This window comes from Ipomoea triloba, chromosome 1 (genome assembly GCF_003576645.1).
Source record: "Ipomoea triloba cultivar NCNSP0323 chromosome 1, ASM357664v1".
In the NCBI taxonomy this organism is placed as follows: Eukaryota; Viridiplantae; Streptophyta; class Magnoliopsida; order Solanales; family Convolvulaceae; genus Ipomoea; species Ipomoea triloba.
Window position 1 is genome coordinate 35,465,748 of NC_044916.1, and position 21,289 is coordinate 35,487,036.

The window sequence follows — 21,289 nt, forward strand, 5'->3', positions numbered from 1 at the left end:
GGATGTGTGTATATATATATATGCGCGTGTATAGAGAGAGAGTATATGGAAGCTAGGGTAGGGAGGGGGGGGGGGGGGAGATTTNGGGGGGGGGGGGGGGGGGGGGGGGGGGGGGGGGGGGGGGGGGGGGGGGGGGGGGGGGGGGGGGGGGGGGGTAGATGGTGGGTTTGTCTGCCACACAAGAAAAAAGATGAATAATAGAGGGGCATTTTCTTCTTGAAAATTGACATGATATCATTATCAGGTGACCCGTGTGTGACAAGGACGTAATGCATTGTTTAAATTTGACAAAAATTTCCAAATAATAATAATAATAATAATAAGATAACCACAAAATTACAAGTTCTACTATTAATAAAATTAATATAATAACTTTCTTGATTTAAGCAAGTCAGTTATGAACAAATTAAGTTGATTCTCATTATTGTGAAATTTTATTGACTGGGATCACAAGACATGTTTTTACCGATTTATCTTGTGTTCATTCTTAAATAATGATTGCAGATTTTTCTGTTATCTTTTAGAATAATAATATTTACAATTAGTTGCCAAAGGAGAACGATTTGGAGGCCATTTTCTGTTTGTTTATTCCTTCAACAGTTGTTTCTGTCAATGACTTTAAGCAAAAACTATTATCTAATTTTTTTTAATGCAACAAAAATTATATATATAAAATTATCGTAGCTCGTTGGCCACGATGGACAATGTTGATTAGACCGTCATTATATATGATTTAGATAATAAAGTTGATGACCAAGACCAATTTTAACGTTTAAAAAAGTTGTGGAAATTTTTTGATAGATGCCCAATTCTCACGTTTCAGACTTGACTAAAACTTGGTCGAAAAAAGCAATCTCCTCTTTTCCTTTTTAATAACTTTTTTCTGAATATTTCTTCATGAATTTAAATTCGAGTCTTCTATATTATATATGTTAATTGGTAAATTAAAGAGTCACTCTATCAAATGGCATATGTGTACTTACTCGTTAACATGATTGATGGAAAAATATATCGAAAAACTAAATATAGCAAGAATTTGATAGTCGTCCACCAAATATTAAAAAAAAATTGATAATTATGGACTCCGAAAGAAGTGTCCAAGTGGGTGGAATATGATTTTCATTTCAGAAGATCATATTTTCGATTCTTACCAACACTCTCTTGGTCGAGCGATTAGTAAATGATTTTGAATTCACATCAACGATTACAAGTGAGAGACAGAGTCCATATAGTACCTGCTACTAATAACTCTCCTATTCTGTAGGCTAACCTATTAGACTAAGTTACAACCATTGAAACTAGGAACATATAATAGTAAATAATACTAATAATAAATGTTACAAAATATAACATAACTCACACACCCCCTCAAGCGCAAGGTTGAATCTCGACAACGTTGAGCTTGCGTCGAAGAGCTTGAAAACGTGGAGCCGGTAGTGGTTTGGTGAAGACGTCAGCTAGCTGGTCCTGTGATGAGACAAAGTTGACGGCGAATTCCCCTGAGGCAACCTTGTCTCGAACAAAGTGATAATCGATTTCCACGTGTTTAGTCCGAGCGTGAAAGACTGGATTGGCAGCGAGATAAGTGGCACCGAGATTGTCACACCATAAGTGAGCTGGTTTGCCCGAGTCGAGACCGAGCTCACGAAGAAGAGAAATCACCCAGGTGACCTCCGCGGACACATCAGCTAAGCCTTTATACTCAGCTTCTGTAGATGACCTGGCCACCATGCGTTGCTTGCGAGAAAGCCAGGAGATAAGGTTGGCACCATAGAACACTGCGTAACCGCTTGTTGATTTTCTGTCAACAGGACATCCTGCCCAATCGGAGTCAGAGTAAGCATGTATCTGTGTGGAGGAAGAGGGAGAAAGCCGCAAACCAAACAGTTGAGTGCCTTTGATGTAACGTAGAACCCTCTTAAGAAGGCACCAGTGTTCTGCAGTCGGAGCGTGCATGAACTGACAAAGTCGGTTGACTGCATAGGAAAGATCTGGCCTAGTGATCGTGAGATACTGTAGTGCACCACGATGCGGCGATATTGAGTGGGATTGTCAGAGATTTCATCTGTCGGAGTAACGGTTGAGTGGTGGCAGCAGGAGTAGCCAGTGCTTTGCACTCCAGCATCCCAGCACGAGATAGAATGTCGTGCATGTAACGACGTTGAGACAGCAACATCCCTTGGGAGTCAGTGATCGTCTCAATGCCCAAAAAGAAACTCGGAACACCTAAGTCTCTGATCTTAAATATGCCAGAAAGCCTCTGGAGTAAGTTGTCAATTAAGGAACTGTCGTTACCCAGCATTATAATGTCATCAACATAGACTAATAAATAGACTCTTGAGGTGCCAGTGGTGCGATAGAAGAGTGATACGTCGGTTTTGGAAGAAGATAATCCTTCAAAACACAGAAAGTCATGTAACCGCTTGAACCATGCCCGTGGTGCTTGCTTAAGGCCGTAGAGAGACCGTTGTAGATGACAAACATGAGTCGGATGAACGGGATCCTCATACCCTGGTGGTTGTTTCATATAAACTGTCTCAGAAAGGTGCCCATTTAAAAAGGCATTATGAAGGTCCAGCTGTCGCATAGGCCAATTGTTCGAGACAACAAGTGAGAATAGTAGGCGAACTGTAGTCGGTTTGACCACCGGGCTGAAGGTATCAAAAAAATCCTCTCCGGCTACCTGATTAAATCCTTTAGCAACTAGACGTGCTTTGTGACGCTCTATTGAGCCGTCAGCCTTTCGTTTGGTTCTAAATACCCACTTGGAGCCAATTACATTCATACTTGGATTCGGTGGTACCAATTTCCAGGTGTTGTTGTGCAATAAGGCGTTGAACTCTTGGTCCATGGCATCACGCCATTGTGCATGACCAACGGCTTGAGAGTAACACGTCGGTTCAATACTAGTGGTTAGGGCATAGAACTGTTCACCCGTGCCTCGAGTTTTGCGACGAGTCCGCATGGCATGACCGTCTGTTTGAGTTGCCTGAGCCTGAGGCTGATTCTGTTGCGACTGAGTCTCAGTAGAAGCAGGAGCTTGAATAGCTAGAGGAGGAGGCTCCTGAATAATTGGCATGACATGAGACGTTGTGTTTGCCAGTTCGGGCACGGCAGGTGGAAAAGCCCCCCACGGTGTAGTATGAAGCTCCAAATGTGATTGAACCTGAAAGGGGGACTCAAACGGAAAAATAGCTTCATTAAATCGAACATGGCGACAGATATAAACAGCCCCGAAAGTTAGGTCCATGCAGCGATACCCCTTAAAGGAAACTGGGTAACCTAAGAAGACACATGGGGTGGAACGGTACTCTATTTTATGACGATTATAAGGCCGAAGATATGGGAAGCACTGACAACCAAAGACACGAAAGAAAGTATATGTAGGCTGAGTCTGGAAAAGACGATAGTGTGGACTTTCAAAGTTAATAGCGGAGGAGGGAAGACAATTGATTAATTTTGTTGCTGTTTCAAAAGCATAGTCCCAGTATATCTGAGGTGTGGAACTGTTTGCTAGAAGGGCAAGGCCTGTTTCAACTATATGTCTATGACGGCGTTCAACGCGTCCGTTTTGTTCGTGTGTATAGGCGCACGATTTTCTATGAAATATCACAAGTGTTTCAAAAGTCTTGTGAAGACGAAGGTATTCACCCCCTAAGTCCGACTGTATGGTTTTGATAGAACGGGAAAACTGCCGTTCTACCATAACCCGAAAAGAATCAAAAACTTTATATATATCTGATTTTAATCGAAGGGGATAAAACCAGCAGTACCGAGAAAAGTCATCCACGAAAAGTACAAAATATCTAGCACCGGTAGACGAAATTACCGGTGACGGACCCCAAATATTCGTGTATACCAAATCTAAGACATTTGTACTATTATTGGCTACCCTATCTAAAGGAAAATGTGTCGATTTTCCAAGTTGACACGCTGTACAAAGATTGTGACTCTTTAAATTATTGACACTAACAGGACACTTTTGTAGAACCCGACTCAACACTTGATTATGTGGATGACCGAGCCGCTGATGCCAAGTGACTGAAGACGCTCGAGCAGAAAGAAATGCAACGTGAGACCGAGGAACAGATAATCTGTATAGACCACCGACTGTTGACCCTCTAAGGAGCACCTCCTGGGTGTTGCAATCCTTCACAAGAAAACAATCATTATGAAATTCGAAATAAACGTTGTTTTCATTTGTGAATTTAAAGACAGATAATAGAGGTAATGACAGTTTCAGAACATATAGAATTTTTTACATTGTTAAGCGTTTGGACTGAGATGGGATTACTGCATGGCCAATTCTAGAGACTGTCAAACCTGCACCGTTGCCGACTTTGAGTACATCCCCGCCATTATAGATCTCAAACGTGTTCATCATGGCATCATTTGGAGTAGCATGTGATGATGCCCCTGTATCAGGATACCAAGCGTCAGAAACTGCCGCCGTGTGCTCACTATCGACTGCAACATTAGCTCACAGAGCCGGGCGATCATCGTAGCGTTTGTAACAGTGCACAGCCGAATGACCGTGCGACCTGCATATCTAACAGCGAGGGGAATTGCCACCTCCACGACCGCCACCTCCACGGCTGTTGTTACCACTGCCTCTCCAGTGCCTACCGCCACCTCCACGATTATTTCCAGAATGCCGTCCGCCTGAGTCGCCATTGGATCTGCCACGGCCACCGTAAAAAGCGACCGAACTGGCGGTTGAACTGGAAGCATCAGAGGCAGCAAAGTCATCCGAATTGATGAACTCCTGGTTCTGAAGGTGATCTGCAAGCTGCGCCAACGTGACCGTAGCCGTCGAAACTGTTAACGCACTCGCCATGCTGCGATATTCTGGACGAAGGCCACGCAGTGCATAAAGAATCTGTTCGTTTGGGGAGAGTGGACGTCCGACCAGCGACAAAGCCTCAACAATCATTTGGGCTTTGCCAAGGTATTCGGTCGGCGATAGATTTCCTTGCCGCAGCGTTTGGAATTGGCCGAGTAAACTCAGGCACCGTGAGCGCGACGAGGAGGCGAGAGCAACGGTGATCGCATCCCACACCTCCCGGGCGGTGTCCCTGCCGACGGCGAGGTACATAACCTCGTCGGTGAGGGAGGAGATCAGCAAACTGAGAATAGATTGGTCCTGTTGGACCCAGACTGAGTACGCCGGATTTGGCGTTGGCGGCGACGCCGGCTGCGTAGCAGCGGTGATAGTCGCCGGCGGACAAGGATTGGAACCGTCGAGAAAGCCGAGCAAACCTTGCCCTCGGAGGAATGGGACCAACTGGGTTCGCCAGTGGAGGTAATTTCGGGTGGTAAGCTTTACCGACACGTAGTGGTGTGCGGCGGTGAGGGAGGGTGGTGGTACCGGCGTTGGGTTGGCGGCAATGGTAAGGGTTCCATCGGAAGGTGAGGCAGCCATGAACGGTAGTCGGGGAGATGATCGGAAAGCCGAAGAAGGAAGGATCGATATTGAAGGAAATAATATCGGTTACCTTTCGCAACTGATACCAGATTAGTAAATGATTTTGAATTCACATCAACGATTACAAGTGAGAGACAGAGTCCATATAGTACCTGCTACTAATAACTCTCCTATTCTGTAGGCTAACCTATTAGACTAAGTTACAACCATTGAAACTAGGAACATATAATAGTAAATAATACTAATAATAAATGTTACAAAATATAACATAACTCACACGAGCACATCACACAAGGTCTTTTTAGCGCAGTTTATATCTCAGGTGTGATCTGTGGGCTATTACATATGATCGTGATAGTGGTTGGTCCAAATTTAAAAGAAATCAAAAGTAGGAACACTCTGATTTTTCATGATAATTTTTTTTTTTTTAAACCAATAACATATGTTAACCCTAAAGTAGTGTACAAAAAATGAAAAAAGAAATGTTCAAAGTTCTTTTCCATATAAAGAACGGAGTATAAGAGGAAATTGAGTTTGATACGCATCATCAATATTTTAATGGAGAGAAATAGTTGGAGTTTTATAAACGATAAGTTCGCTTCCTTATTTAGGCTGATATTCCAATTCCAATTCCAATTCCAATTAGAACATTTCATATCCTTTTATGATCTCATCAAATTTACTACCACGTACAAAGTCAACAATACATAATTTTACGCAAACCTAGAATTGGTTTTAAAAAAAAAACCCCTCGAATTTCCTGACTTTATCGTCATACTATATTCTAAACTATTAACTATTTCTTTAATACCAACATATCCAATATGATTTAATTTGTATATTCTTACTAGTTATATGTAGTGGATAAAAACTATAACTATATGCTTGACATATTGTACAATAGTAATACTATATCGTCCATATTTATGAAAATTCAAATTATTGAAGGTAACACATTGATACTAATTAAAATCTACAACAAATGTCATAGTATATCGTGTAGAATATAATTTGTATGCTTTGGTACTATATAATATCTTGTTGAAGTTGTATATAAATAATGTATAATTTGTAATCTTAATCTGAAAATTGGATTGGGGGGAGATGTAGGGATGAGGGTTGGAGGTTCCTTAGCTTGTTGTTGAAAGTAAAAGAAAAAGTGGTCCACACGTATTGTACAAGGACTAAGGAATATATAATAATAATAAAATGACAAGGAAAGGAAAGGAAAGAAACGCGGAATTGAATTGGATGAATAATAATCCATGTTGATCGCCAAAGGCTACGGCAATATAATACATACATACATACGTGTTGTTGTGAACAATTCCAAGCAACGTAACCTTATTTACATGCACCAAATCCGGCACTGGTCTTGTGAACCACGGGGCCCCCACCCCTCCATTTTCTAGAACTTTCCACTTTCCACGGACACTGGAACTAAAGTTACGTTGTGCCACACCCTTTGTACTTACATTTCACTTATTTTAGACACAAACCTCCACCATAACTAACGCGCTTCGGGTGGGGGTGGGGTAATTCATGTTTCAGCTTTTCACTTTAGTACTTGGAAAAAAATTCTTTAGGTTTTGAAGTTATGAGAAGACATTATTAAAATTTTCACGGTTGTTAAAATTAATATTAATATTATTTTAAAAAATTGTCATTGGACCACTTATTTGCCCGGTATTGTGAATTGATTGTATTGGTGTGTTAAGCCGTTGATGTCACGTTTGCTTGTAGTTTTCTATTTTGTTTATTTCTTGTGTGTATCAAAAAATGGATATATTATTATTGATTGTGATAAGTGAATGGGTGGATGTGGGAGTTGGTAAGTCAATCCTTCAAGTCAAGCCAGAAGTAGCCTATCTTAAGTTTCTAAGAATTTTATTTCCGTGACCCAATACTTAATAAAGTTGACTGCGGACGATAGGTTTTTCCATCCTGTACTGTGTTTTTGTTCTCGTTCACATGCATTAGGATTTAGGATTCCACCTACTATACTTTCCCCCATACAATTGGTTCAAACCAGGACTTCATCAATGGGGAGAAGAAACTTAACCTCCCATATTTGTGTACAATATTGAAAGTAGTTTTAAAACTAACCATTTAATTTGTACCAAAGCCTATTTGATTCCTATTTGCTCATCCTTATCCCAAAGCCTTACCTTTAGATGATAGATTGATATGATAGCAGTTAGATAAGCCGATCTCTATCCACACAAATGAATGAATGAATGATCCTATGCCTAAGATTTTAATTCATATATGTTTTATTTAAAAGTATTCTAATTAAATTTTATTATTGCCAAGACCTTGTAGTCTGGTGGCATCCGATTGCACTCCCATATGGAAGTGGTGAGTTCGAGAATAATAAGATAAACATAAAATTGATAAAATTAATGGTTGTAACCAGAGGTGTGCATTCGATCAGTTAGCCAAACCATCTTAGTCGAAATTTTTAATGTTTTAATTGTTAATCGAAGTTTTTTTTTACTAATTGGTCAATTAACCATAAACCAAAATTTTTTAGCTAAAATTTTAAAATTTTAAATCTTTAAAATAATATCTATAACAATAAATCCAATTACTTTAATACCTATAATGATAAATCCATAACTTCAATACAAAATCCAAAGTCCTTGGATTTCATTTTAGTTTTAGGAATTACAAATTATATATTTATATATTTATTAAAAATTTAAAAATTTTGACAATTAATTCGATTATTAGTTTCGAACCAAATTAATTATTAATCAAAATTTTACAAAATCTCTAACCATTAACCGAACTGAAATATTTCGGTTAAAAATAATTAACCAATATTCTTCAACTAACCAAATTTTCATCGAAGTTTTCACACTCCCTAGTCATTAACTTGTAAGTTGATAATAAAAAATATATATATAGACTTATTATTGGTATGAGAGCCACGACGTTTAGAGTTCTACATTTATTATTGGACCGAATAAATGTTGGAAGAGACGAGGCCTCTAGGGTTCTATATGAGAACCACCCTCTAATTCAGAAATATGACGAAAAATATATTTACATACGTACGTACAATGACCAAAACAATCAGACTCAATTAATTACAATGAAGTAAAAGCACAATTAACTTGCGAACCCAACCTGGCAAACTTTCACTCTCATGCATAAGCACGCACTACTTACCGGTTTCCACATCAATCTGTTAAAATTTTCAACATGCAAACATGTGATTACTTGGTAGAAAATATAACAAGTTAGAATTCTGCAAGACATTCAAGAAAGTAAAGCACCGTAAAATTCATACATATCGAGTAGTATTTACGATAGAGAAGTAGGGAATGTTCCCATTCACCTTGTGGATAAAGATTAACCCTGTGTGCATTCAAATGGCTGCATGCCACCTTCTGCAAACTCTCTCATCCTGAACCTATCCAGAAATTCAAAAGGCCTGCAAATTGTATGATTCCTTGTGCTGAAGACCTTATGCATTACAAGATTTTCACAAGTATACTGCATGTCTGCATGCATGCACACAAAAACACACACATATACACCCACACCCACACTAAACATACATAGATAATACACACTCCTTGGCAGCAGAAAGGTGAGAAGCCTTACAGAATTGTTTCGCGAGTACGGCATATTTTGCGCTGATTGTTTTCCATAGCATCTAGAATATTTGAAGTCTCTGGTCCTACTTGACCAGACACACTGGAAGATACCAAATCAATTGGAGTCCAAATCTGAAGTCATAAATAAATATAGCAGTCCTATTGATTAGAAGTACAAAATCAAAATATTTCACACAATTTAGAGAAGGCAAGTTCTTTCTTTCTCACCTTTATGGTGTTGTCAATCCCACTAGTAGCCACAACACAATCATATGGATGACACTGTATACAATTTACAACTGAAAGGTGAAATATGAGATGTTAGACAAGTGAGGAGATGGCAGGAGTTAATAATTTTATTGTTCTTCTAATATCTAATCTAACAAACAATGAAGAAAAAAAAAATGGCATTACCAGCTTCATCTCCATGAAGCATTTTTACAAGCCTGCCAGTTTTTTTTTCCCAGATGAACCATTTACCATCATCACTCCCACTAGCAATATAATCACCTGTATAACAAAATATTGATAACTAATTATCCAGTGAAGAGCACAATAACATATCAAATAAAAAGCCAGGCATACCACTTTGGCCAAGAAAACTAGCTTGTTTTATATCAGTGCCTACATTACAGTGACCAATGTATCTCTGTTTCATATCTATCACTGCCTCAGGCTGCAACAAGAGCAGTATAAAATACAATTAAGATACTGCTAGTCTGCTAAAATAATAAAATGTCAAAACACAATTATAGAAGAGTTCAATAATGGCTGTTATAACTATTCTATATGAAACATCTCAATTTGGAATATATACACACACACACACACACACATATATATATATATATGTATGTATGTATGTATGTATGTATGTATTCATTACAGGCTAGTTGCTAAACAGTATACAAAGATAACATCAAAATCATGACCTGGTAGGACACTTTTGGATCTTGGCACAATGATGTTGGTGACCCACAAGAACCATTCCTTCTGTTCTCCATACTTGAATCACCTCTAGTATGAAACCTCAAATTCAAACCTCCTTGAATTAAATTAGGCTCAGTATCATGTGATTCATCCCCACTTACTGAGGTTTCAAAAGCCAATTCCAGATCCTCTTCATCAGAATCTTCTCTCTCGGACCTTGGACCATCTTGTGAAACATCACTATTTGCATCTGAACGATAGAGTATGTCACTCAATGACAACACCCGCCCAACCTCAGGTTCAGATTTAAATTCTCCATGTTCCTTGTTAGTTTTCTCCGCTTCAGCTGTTCATCCGGGGAAAACAAGCAAACTTATGAGATAAAAATTATAAATTCAACCAGAAATTTTAAATCATTGATTAAAAAGTATGGTCATACCATGGAACTACAAAGTGGAAATCAAACAAAATTAAATAATAAAAAAAATTAAATAAAAAAATAGAAGGTTTGGCTCTTTTTTTTTTTTTTCCTGATATGAAATATTAATTATTGACACAGTATACTTCACAATTATTTTTCTGGATAAATAGAATATTGTATTTTTAGGATATTTTATATTTTATATCTCATGTTTTATGTATTAGATCAAACTAAATTGATTATATTATAATTCCATTATTTTATTTGGAGAAATCTTTTCTTGAACTGGATTCTGGATTTTATTAGGCTATAATAATAGAGCTGAGCCTTTTCCATTTGTTTTGTGCTGCAATAGTTATAAATCTCACTCAATAGCACCTGGATGCTATATCAATAGTACAGTCACTGACCTGAAGTGATATGCTTTTTTAAATTCTCGACCTTTTCTGCAGCTTCAGTACCAGAAGGAGCCAATGACTGAGCACAAATAGCAAACTCAAGAGCTTCTTTATGTTTTCCTAACTGCAACAAATATCATGAGCTAAAAAAGGAAGGTCTCAAAAATTATAATTTTCCGTGTGTAAATATTTGTGTGAATATAGTGTCTAGGCTCCTGCATCATGCAGGTTTTGAGGATATATTAAACTTATCTATGTTTTCACAGAGGTTTCCAGGCTGGAATGCATGTTCTAAAGGTACCAAGATTAATCTTCTATATACTTATCTAATAAAGTCATAAGCAGATCCTTTAAAAAATTTGCCAGATATTCAAAAACTTGTTCCAGTAGGATAAATTACCTGTAACAGAGCTTCAGCTATCAAAAGTAGTGCCCCGAATGAAGTTGAATTAATCTTTCTAGCTTTATGACAATCTCTTATAGCCATATGTGCATCATTTTTCCACTTTCTCTGAGAAAAAAAATAAATGAAATAAAAGCAAATTCAAATAGTTTCAACAACAAATCCAATGGAAAGCATGCTATAATAAATATTCTACACAAACCTTGAGCAATAAGGCGGCTCGAATGCATAGACACTCATAAGTTAGCATAGGTCCTATTTCATCCCCATAACCATGCAAGACTTCATTACAGGCTTCAATACCATAATAATACTTTTTGCCTTCTTTCAGTGATTTTTCTGCAGTCTGAATCAACTTTCTGCACTTATCAAGCTGTAAAAGGAGTGAAACGAAATCTGTTTGAGGCAAGAAAATACAAGAATTGATACTTCCTAGTATAAAATAAGTTGTATCTTAGAGCCAAAATAGGATAACCTTGGCAGTGGCTTGACTTCTTAGTGAAGATACATTTAAAAAGATACCAGTTACTGATGACTGCAACTCCACCTCCTTGATAACAGCATTAAAGTTCATAAGTTTAGCAACATCACTAGAGGAATACCGCATAGAACTTCGTGCTGCAACAAAAGGAAAAGCTTCAATTTTTTTTTTGAATCTGTGATGTAACAAAAGCACAGCATACATACTAGGATTTAAATCCATCAAGTACACATGCTCGCCACTGTAGCTAAGCAGAACCTCTTCACCATTGGGACTAAACGTAACATGAGTTAGATGCAAGCTAGAACGACCCTGAAAGAAAGAAAAAAGAATCAGTATTATAACTCCCACTTTCTAGAGTAGGTAATATATAATGGCAAGCCCAAAGGTAAATTTTCCGCTTAAATGGAAAATAATCTGAAAAATACAAGAATTCCACAAACCCTCATCTAGTGCACCCTGCTACACATGTTCCCTGATGATATAATGCACTAAACTTAATCATCAATAGCAGAGACATTTGGGTAAGAAAAAGTTCTGAAGAATCAGATCTAAATTGGAAGGTAATGAATATTTCTGTGATGGAATCAAGTCCCATTCATACTGTTAAACACAGTCCACAATTTTACCTACAAGAAGAAATTAGCCAAATACATAATAAAAATTAGGCTTACTAACCAATTTCAGGGATAATAGCAAAATTTCAAAAAATAGTACTCTGTAATAATAATACTAAAAATAATAATAATAACAACAACTACTACAACTGCTACTTGAAGGAATCCCCATTAGAATATACATCAAGGAGAAGTACAGAGAACAGAGCAAAGGGAAGATTTTCTAGAATTTGGCATGCAGCCTCAAAGTTCAGGAGCATGACAAGATTGACAATTACTGATAAACAAATCTAGCAAAGATCAATTCACAACTTCAAAATGAGGCAGGAACAAGGTTGAGTATGTAGTAGTCAATGTATCTGACATGCCAAAAGCATTAAAAAATTTTGGAACTTACACGGTCAGAGAGATGCATTGGACAGAAATAATTGACACATGAAGGAGGTGCCAACTTTTTCTGACTAGAGGACAATGGTGGCAGCATTCTTCTATCATACAAACGAGCAAAAACATCACTGCAAGGATTAAAATAAAAATTAGCACAAAGTTGGATCCAAAACAAAGAATCTTCTGCTAGAAAAAGCAAGCTACAAAAAAGCATACCTCCCACCAACAAGAAGCAAATGGGGCCTAGTCAAGCTGATATCACAAGACTTTAAAGCAAAAAATTGCTTAGGCGGATCAGCCAATGACTTCTTACCTCCACAGCGCAAGTCAAGCTGATACACACATAAGAATTTAACATAATGATTTAGAAAAGTACAGCTGGAAAATAGGAAAAGCATTTCTCTAAAAGAAAATATATATGTTTTAAAATTTTCGAACTTCATTATTGTCCTCCCTCAGAAGTGGGCTCATAATTTCTATTGTACACAATTTTTAGACTACAACCAAGTTCAATGTGCAGCAACAGAAAACAAACAACAGAACTTCAAGTAAACTATTCGACAGGAGTTGGGCAAATCTGTTTTAATTTTCACATTTGCAAATTGGGTAGGGACACCAACACCTCTATGTTCCGACCTAACAAATAGTGAGACTCCAGGGGCGTTATGAACTAAACATATAAAGAAATAAAAGCTTAATATGAGCCAAAAGAATAAAACCAATTCAATATAACCATTTAAGCTTCATGCTTTACTGAGCAGAAAGTAAGCCAAACACATTTCCCTGTTGGATAACAATTTCACATAGGACATAAATATGAAGACTAAGGATGCTTAAACACTAACGTTAGAAAGAAAGCACAGTATAGGAAAGTGGTTTAGCACATACAAGAATATTACGGCATTCTTGATGAGAAGAACCAGGAGTAGGGCAGGAAGCACCCTCTCGAAAATCATGTTGCCTCAAAGTTCCATCTTCACTTGCACTCCATACAACATTTGGGTTTCCAATCTCAACCTGCAATAAAAAATAAATTTAAAAAAAAAAAAAAAAAAAAAAAAAAAAAAAAAAAAAAAAAAAAAAAAAAAAANTAATTATCCAGTGAAGAGCACAATAACATATCAAATAAAAAGCCAGGCATACCACTTTGGCCAAGAAAACTAGCTTGTTTTATATCAGTGCCTACATTACAGTGACCAATGTATCTCTGTTTCATATCTATCACTGCCTCAGGCTGCAACAAGAGCAGTATAAAATACAATTAAGATACTGCTAGTCTGCTAAAATAATAAAATGTCAAAACACAATTATAGAAGAGTTCAATAATGGCTGTTATAACTATTCTATATGAAACATCTCAATTTGGAATATATACACACACACACACACACACATATATATATATATATGTATGTATGTATGTATGTATGTATGTATTCATTACAGGCTAGTTGCTAAACAGTATACAAAGATAACATCAAAATCATGACCTGGTAGGACACTTTTGGATCTTGGCACAATGATGTTGGTGACCCACAAGAACCATTCCTTCTGTTCTCCATACTTGAATCACCTCTAGTATGAAACCTCAAATTCAAACCTCCTTGAATTAAATTAGGCTCAGTATCATGTGATTCATCCCCACTTACTGAGGTTTCAAAAGCCAATTCCAGATCCTCTTCATCAGAATCTTCTCTCTCGGACCTTGGACCATCTTGTGAAACATCACTATTTGCATCTGAACGATAGAGTATGTCACTCAATGACAACACCCGCCCAACCTCAGGTTCAGATTTAAATTCTCCATGTTCCTTGTTAGTTTTCTCCGCTTCAGCTGTTCATCCGGGGAAAACAAGCAAACTTATGAGATAAAAATTATAAATTCAACCAGAAATTTTAAATCATTGATTAAAAAGTATGGTCATACCATGGAACTACAAAGTGGAAATCAAACAAAATTAAATAATAAAAAAAATTAAATAAAAAAATAGAAGGTTTGGCTCTTTTTTTTTTTTTTCCTGATATGAAATATTAATTATTGACACAGTATACTTCACAATTATTTTTCTGGATAAATAGAATATTGTATTTTTAGGATATTTTATATTTTATATCTCATGTTTTATGTATTAGATCAAACTAAATTGATTATATTATAATTCCATTATTTTATTTGGAGAAATCTTTTCTTGAACTGGATTCTGGATTTTATTAGGCTATAATAATAGAGCTGAGCCTTTTCCATTTGTTTTGTGCTGCAATAGTTATAAATCTCACTCAATAGCACCTGGATGCTATATCAATAGTACAGTCACTGACCTGAAGTGATATGCTTTTTTAAATTCTCGACCTTTTCTGCAGCTTCAGTACCAGAAGGAGCCAATGACTGAGCACAAATAGCAAACTCAAGAGCTTCTTTATGTTTTCCTAACTGCAACAAATATCATGAGCTAAAAAAGGAAGGTCTCAAAAATTATAATTTTCCGTGTGTAAATATTTGTGTGAATATAGTGTCTAGGCTCCTGCATCATGCAGGTTTTGAGGATATATTAAACTTATCTATGTTTTCACAGAGGTTTCCAGGCTGGAATGCATGTTCTAAAGGTACCAAGATTAATCTTCTATATACTTATCTAATAAAGTCATAAGCAGATCCTTTAAAAAATTTGCCAGATATTCAAAAACTTGTTCCAGTAGGATAAATTACCTGTAACAGAGCTTCAGCTATCAAAAGTAGTGCCCCGAATGAAGTTGAATTAATCTTTCTAGCTTTATGACAATCTCTTATAGCCATATGTGCATCATTTTTCCACTTTCTCTGAGAAAAAAAATAAATGAAATAAAAGCAAATTCAAATAGTTTCAACAACAAATCCAATGGAAAGCATGCTATAATAAATATTCTACACAAACCTTGAGCAATAAGGCGGCTCGAATGCATAGACACTCATAAGTTAGCATAGGTCCTATTTCATCCCCATAACCATGCAAGACTTCATTACAGGCTTCAATACCATAATAATACTTTTTGCCTTCTTTCAGTGATTTTTCTGCAGTCTGAATCAACTTTCTGCACTTATCAAGCTGTAAAAGGAGTGAAACGAAATCTGTTTGAGGCAAGAAAATACAAGAATTGATACTTCCTAGTATAAAATAAGTTGTATCTTAGAGCCAAAATAGGATAACCTTGGCAGTGGCTTGACTTCTTAGTGAAGATACATTTAAAAAGATACCAGTTACTGATGACTGCAACTCCACCTCCTTGATAACAGCATTAAAGTTCATAAGTTTAGCAACATCACTAGAGGAATACCGCATAGAACTTCGTGCTGCAACAAAAGGAAAAGCTTCAATTTTTTTTTTGAATCTGTGATGTAACAAAAGCACAGCATACATACTAGGATTTAAATCCATCAAGTACACATGCTCGCCACTGTAGCTAAGCAGAACCTCTTCACCATTGGGACTAAACGTAACATGAGTTAGATGCAAGCTAGAACGACCCTGAAAGAAAGAAAAAAGAATCAGTATTATAACTCCCACTTTCTAGAGTAGGTAATATATAATGGCAAGCCCAAAGGTAAATTTTCCGCTTAAATGGAAAATAATCTGAAAAATACAAGAATTCCACAAACCCTCATCTAGTGCACCCTGCTACACATGTTCCCTGATGATATAATGCACTAAACTTAATCATCAATAGCAGAGACATTTGGGTAAGAAAAAGTTCTGAAGAATCAGATCTAAATTGGAAGGTAATGAATATTTCTGTGATGGAATCAAGTCCCATTCATACTGTTAAACACAGTCCACAATTTTACCTACAAGAAGAAATTAGCCAAATACATAATAAAAATTAGGCTTACTAACCAATTTCAGGGATAATAGCAAAATTTCAAAAAATAGTACTCTGTAATAATAATACTAAAAATAATAATAATAACAACAACTACTACAACTGCTACTTGAAGGAATCCCCATTAGAATATACATCAAGGAGAAGTACAGAGAACAGAGCAAAGGGAAGATTTTCTAGAATTTGGCATGCAGCCTCAAAGTTCAGGAGCATGACAAGATTGACAATTACTGATAAACAAATCTAGCAAAGATCAATTCACAACTTCAAAATGAGGCAGGAACAAGGTTGAGTATGTAGTAGTCAATGTATCTGACATGCCAAAAGCATTAAAAAATTTTGGAACTTACACGGTCAGAGAGATGCATTGGACAGAAATAATTGACACATGAAGGAGGTGCCAACTTTTTCTGACTAGAGGACAATGGTGGCAGCATTCTTCTATCATACAAACGAGCAAAAACATCACTGCAAGGATTAAAATAAAAATTAGCACAAAGTTGGATCCAAAACAAAGAATCTTCTGCTAGAAAAAGCAAGCTACAAAAAAGCATACCTCCCACCAACAAGAAGCAAATGGGGCCTAGTCAAGCTGATATCACAAGACTTTAAAGCAAAAAATTGCTTAGGCGGATCAGCCAATGACTTCTTACCTCCACAGCGCAAGTCAAGCTGATACACACATAAGAATTTAACATAATGATTTAGAAAAGTACAGCTGGAAAATAGGAAAAGCATTTCTCTAAAAGAAAATATATATGTTTTAAAATTTTCGAACTTCATTATTGTCCTCCCTCAGAAGTGGGCTCATAATTTCTATTGTACACAATTTTTAGACTACAACCAAGTTCAATGTGCAGCAACAGAAAACAAACAACAGAACTTCAAGTAAACTATTCGACAGGAGTTGGGCAAATCTGTTTTAATTTTCACATTTGCAAATTGGGTAGGGACACCAACACCTCTATGTTCCGACCTAACAAATAGTGAGACTCCAGGGGCGTTATGAACTAAACATATAAAGAAATAAAAGCTTAATATGAGCCAAAAGAATAAAACCAATTCAATATAACCATTTAAGCTTCATGCTTTACTGAGCAGAAAGTAAGCCAAACACATTTCCCTGTTGGATAACAATTTCACATAGGACATAAATATGAAGACTAAGGATGCTTAAACACTAACGTTAGAAAGAAAGCACAGTATAGGAAAGTGGTTTAGCACATACAAGAATATTACGGCATTCTTGATGAGAAGAACCAGGAGTAGGGCAGGAAGCACCCTCTCGAAAATCATGTTGCCTCAAAGTTCCATCTTCACTTGCACTCCATACAACATTTGGGTTTCCAATCTCAACCTGCAATAAAAAATAAATTTAAAAAAAAAAAAAAAAAAAAAAAAAAAAAAAAAAAAGCAGCAGCATGAAATATGAGGAGAAACAAGCAAATAAGCATTAGTTAATGAGATCTTACAGCTAATTTTTTGACCCTTCGAGTGTGGCACTGAAACACTGCTGATGGGCTGATAGAATTCTCATCAAGACCTCTTCCCCTTAAATGAGACAAGTGAAAAAGCCGAACCTGCAAAAGAAAGAAAACAAGGGTCAGTGCAAGTTCCCAGTTCCAGTCACAGCATGTTGACAGTGCAATCAATAATGCATATGCATGTATGATCGACCCATCAAGAAATTACTTCAGCATCCCCGGCTCCAGAAACAACTAGCTCATCCGATGTTTCAGGGACAAATTTTGTGCAGAATATATTTGCTGAATGGCCAGTCTCAATACTGTGCAGTAGCTTGTGGTTTGAATAGTTCCATATATTCATCTGCAGCAAATCAAACAAATCTCTGAATGCAGGTCAACACAACTTTATAGTAACTCTGGAGAAATATATATTCGAACAAATGATCATACTTTCGTATCATCAGATCCAGATATCAAAAGTGACCCTCTTGAATTCCAAGCAATAGTATTGACGCAACCTTGATGCCCCTGAAAGCAGTGTAAAACAAAATGCCTTTGCATACACCAATAAAATTATTTGTTTAAATACATAAAGAAATTAAATAACAGCATTCCACAGGTAAAGAAAATAAAATGAGAGAAACTACTAGGCCTCAAAAAGAACCAGCTTTGGGTGAAAGGAGGATTTAATGCATTCTTGTAGTAACATCAACCGAACTATTCTCTAAAAGCCTTGTAGTTCTCAATTTCCATATTATCTAAAACTCTAATACATTCAACCTTAGTGAGAGATGTCTGAAAAAGCCTAGTTCGGTGAATATTATTCCAGTGGATGTACTTCAAATAGAACAACCTCAGTAGAGACTAGAAGGTCATATTATTCAGTCATTCTGTTGGAGTTACAATGAAGGTAGATGCATCTCCTTGTAAAGGTCACAAACATAGGTACAAATTTTACTTCAAAGCATACGTGGTTGTCTAAAGATTTTCCTCATCTAGCTCTAGACCGGACTATGTAAGGTTATGTTGAACTCAGATTACAAAATACATCAATAAACAAACAAGGGTTTTAAAATTATATATATATATATAAACTTTTGGTCCCTAAGATAGTAGTGATTTGTAAATCCAGCCCCTTAATTACATATTGCAAATGCGATCCCTTAATTGTCTCCCCTGAAGTGGCTATTTTGATCCCCATGTTACTGCAATTATTAGTTCTATTTTAAATTTTGCATGTGTTTTGGTCCCTTATGTCAAAAATGAAAGTAAGAGTGACATAGGGAATTAGAATATATGCAAAGTTTAAGAAAACTAACAACTGCCATGACAAAGGGGATCAAAATAGCCACTTTAAGGGAATTAAGAATGGCATTTGCAACACCATGTAACTAAGCCATTGGAGTTAGAAACCCATACTAGCTTAAGGACAAAAAGTGCTTTGTTCCCAACAAATAAAAACATGAACTACAAAATTTGTATGTACACAGGTAATATGAAAATGACATGAACTACAAGAGTGCAAAAAATTGTATTCAATTCAACAGCTGCCCAGGTTGATGTCTAGATAGGGTACTTACCTCTAATTCCCTTTCTAAGGACAGCCTCCGTACCAAAGAGGAGTGCATTTGAAATCTATGGCCAGTGTCCTGTATGGAAGATGAAGGTAAAGAGATTAAAAGTAACAAAAGAAATGAAAAACAGAAGCAATATATATTGAGAAACGCTGCTTAACTAGTCAGAGTACAGAGGAAAAGAAAAACCAAGAAACAGTTTGGAAACTGTTAGAATTTATTTCTTGTGCACAATTGAGGCGTAGATATTCCTTCTGTATAATAACAATTCTGTATAGATACTGGAAAGAACAGCACAGGTACTCTTCACACAGCAGAAAATGGCAGCAACTGCAGTGATGCAACTGACTTTGGATTTGAGGCATAGAAACTTCTATACATGGAGAAACTTGTTTATCCATAGAAATCATTTTTCTCCTGGAAACTTCCTCTTTAGATTAAATCAATTACAAGGTGATTAGTACTGTAGTATAGAGAATGTTATCATGCAACAGAAATTGAGTTCCAATTCGCACTCAATGTATCCTTCGAAAACTTATGACTCGATGCACAATGCACTATAAGTACTTCCAAACAGCTTCCATACTTCAAGCCTTCAACTAGGCTTCATCAAACATACGGTAGCCAAACAACTAATGCATATTCTGCGCTATAGTTCCAGCAAAAAAAAACTATTTATATTTTGATTTTCGCAAGTTTAGTAACAGGTCAATTCATAAAAGTCGCTACAGTATAGTAAAACAACAAATAGGAAATCATAAATAGAACTGAAATTCACCGATACAACATTTGTGAGAAACACGAAGAATTTCCAAACGAAATCAATCATAATTAGATAATTTGAATTTAACAGAATTATTTAAAAAATACAAAATAAAAGAGAGAGAGAGAGAGAGGACAGGAGCATACATGGCGGATGTCGAGAGTACGGATATTGATCATGTCGGTAATGTTGCCATCGTGAAAGCACAGTGACTCCATTTCGCGAGGAAATTCCAGAAACCGTTCGGCCTTTTACAACACGAGAGAGAGATGGAGTATGAGAAATCCTAGCTCGATCAAGGGAAAATCGTGATGATGGTGACGAAGCTGATGATAAATGACAGTATCTGCGTGCGATCATCAGACAACTGTTGCACTTAGAGGGTGCTGGGCCAATCCGGATTACAAATTGGGCTTCTTTTGTTGATTACCGATCATAATATTCCATATGCCCGCTAAGGCCCAAAACAATATATATACTCCGTATGGGCGTTTGCACTTTGCATGTGGCATATTGTGTGAACTACAATTTATATTATAAAGTAAATCACTGATCAATATTAATTTTTATTATATAGAACTAGTTTTTCATAGAATATTAGAATGCCCAATATTAGAATATTATAAAGCATTTCCCAAACTCCATACTAGAATTTACTATAGAAGTCTCATTTTAACTTGCTACCAGTAAGAATGGAGTTCAATTCATGTCACGATCAATGAAAGTTTATTTTTAAGATGATTCATTGTATACAAAAGTGTATAGCTTGATTACAAGTTTCAAAATTAAATTGACTCGATTTACTTCTTCATAGTCATGAATTAAGTCACAAAGTCCAAAATTATATTGGTCTTCATAGGTCAGGAAACAGATTCATAAATTTTAAATATAGTTTGAAAAAGTCGTACAGCGAGCTATAAAAAAAAATGGTGCAGGCAGGGGTGGGATATGAATTTCTTCCTGC

At 36.5% G+C, this 21,289-nt stretch overlaps 1 protein-coding gene across 1 annotated transcript; it reads right to left on the minus strand.

The window, feature by feature from the left end:
* Nucleotides 1-8,317: 8,317 nt before the first annotated feature.
* LOC116013157 lies at nt 8,318-20,713 on the minus strand. Its single transcript, XM_031252810.1, has 30 exons — nt 20,472-20,713; nt 19,569-19,637; nt 18,439-18,516; nt 18,215-18,349; nt 17,995-18,102; nt 17,751-17,879; nt 17,079-17,194; nt 16,873-16,990; nt 16,065-16,170; nt 15,853-15,995; nt 15,580-15,750; nt 15,375-15,485; nt 14,987-15,098; nt 14,158-14,501; nt 13,782-13,901; nt 13,556-13,684; nt 12,884-12,999; nt 12,678-12,795; nt 11,870-11,975; nt 11,658-11,800; nt 11,385-11,555; nt 11,180-11,290; nt 10,792-10,903; nt 9,963-10,306; nt 9,616-9,706; nt 9,445-9,540; nt 9,259-9,329; nt 9,038-9,162; nt 8,769-8,864; nt 8,318-8,615 (listed from the first exon to the last, which is right to left on the minus strand). Exons 1-29 carry the CDS (start codon nt 20,541-20,543, stop codon nt 8,783-8,785), a joined length of 3,747 nt encoding a protein of 1,248 aa, XP_031108670.1. The 5' UTR covers nt 20,544-20,713; the 3' UTR covers nt 8,318-8,615; nt 8,769-8,782.
* Between the last annotated feature and the right edge of the window lie 576 nt (nt 20,714-21,289).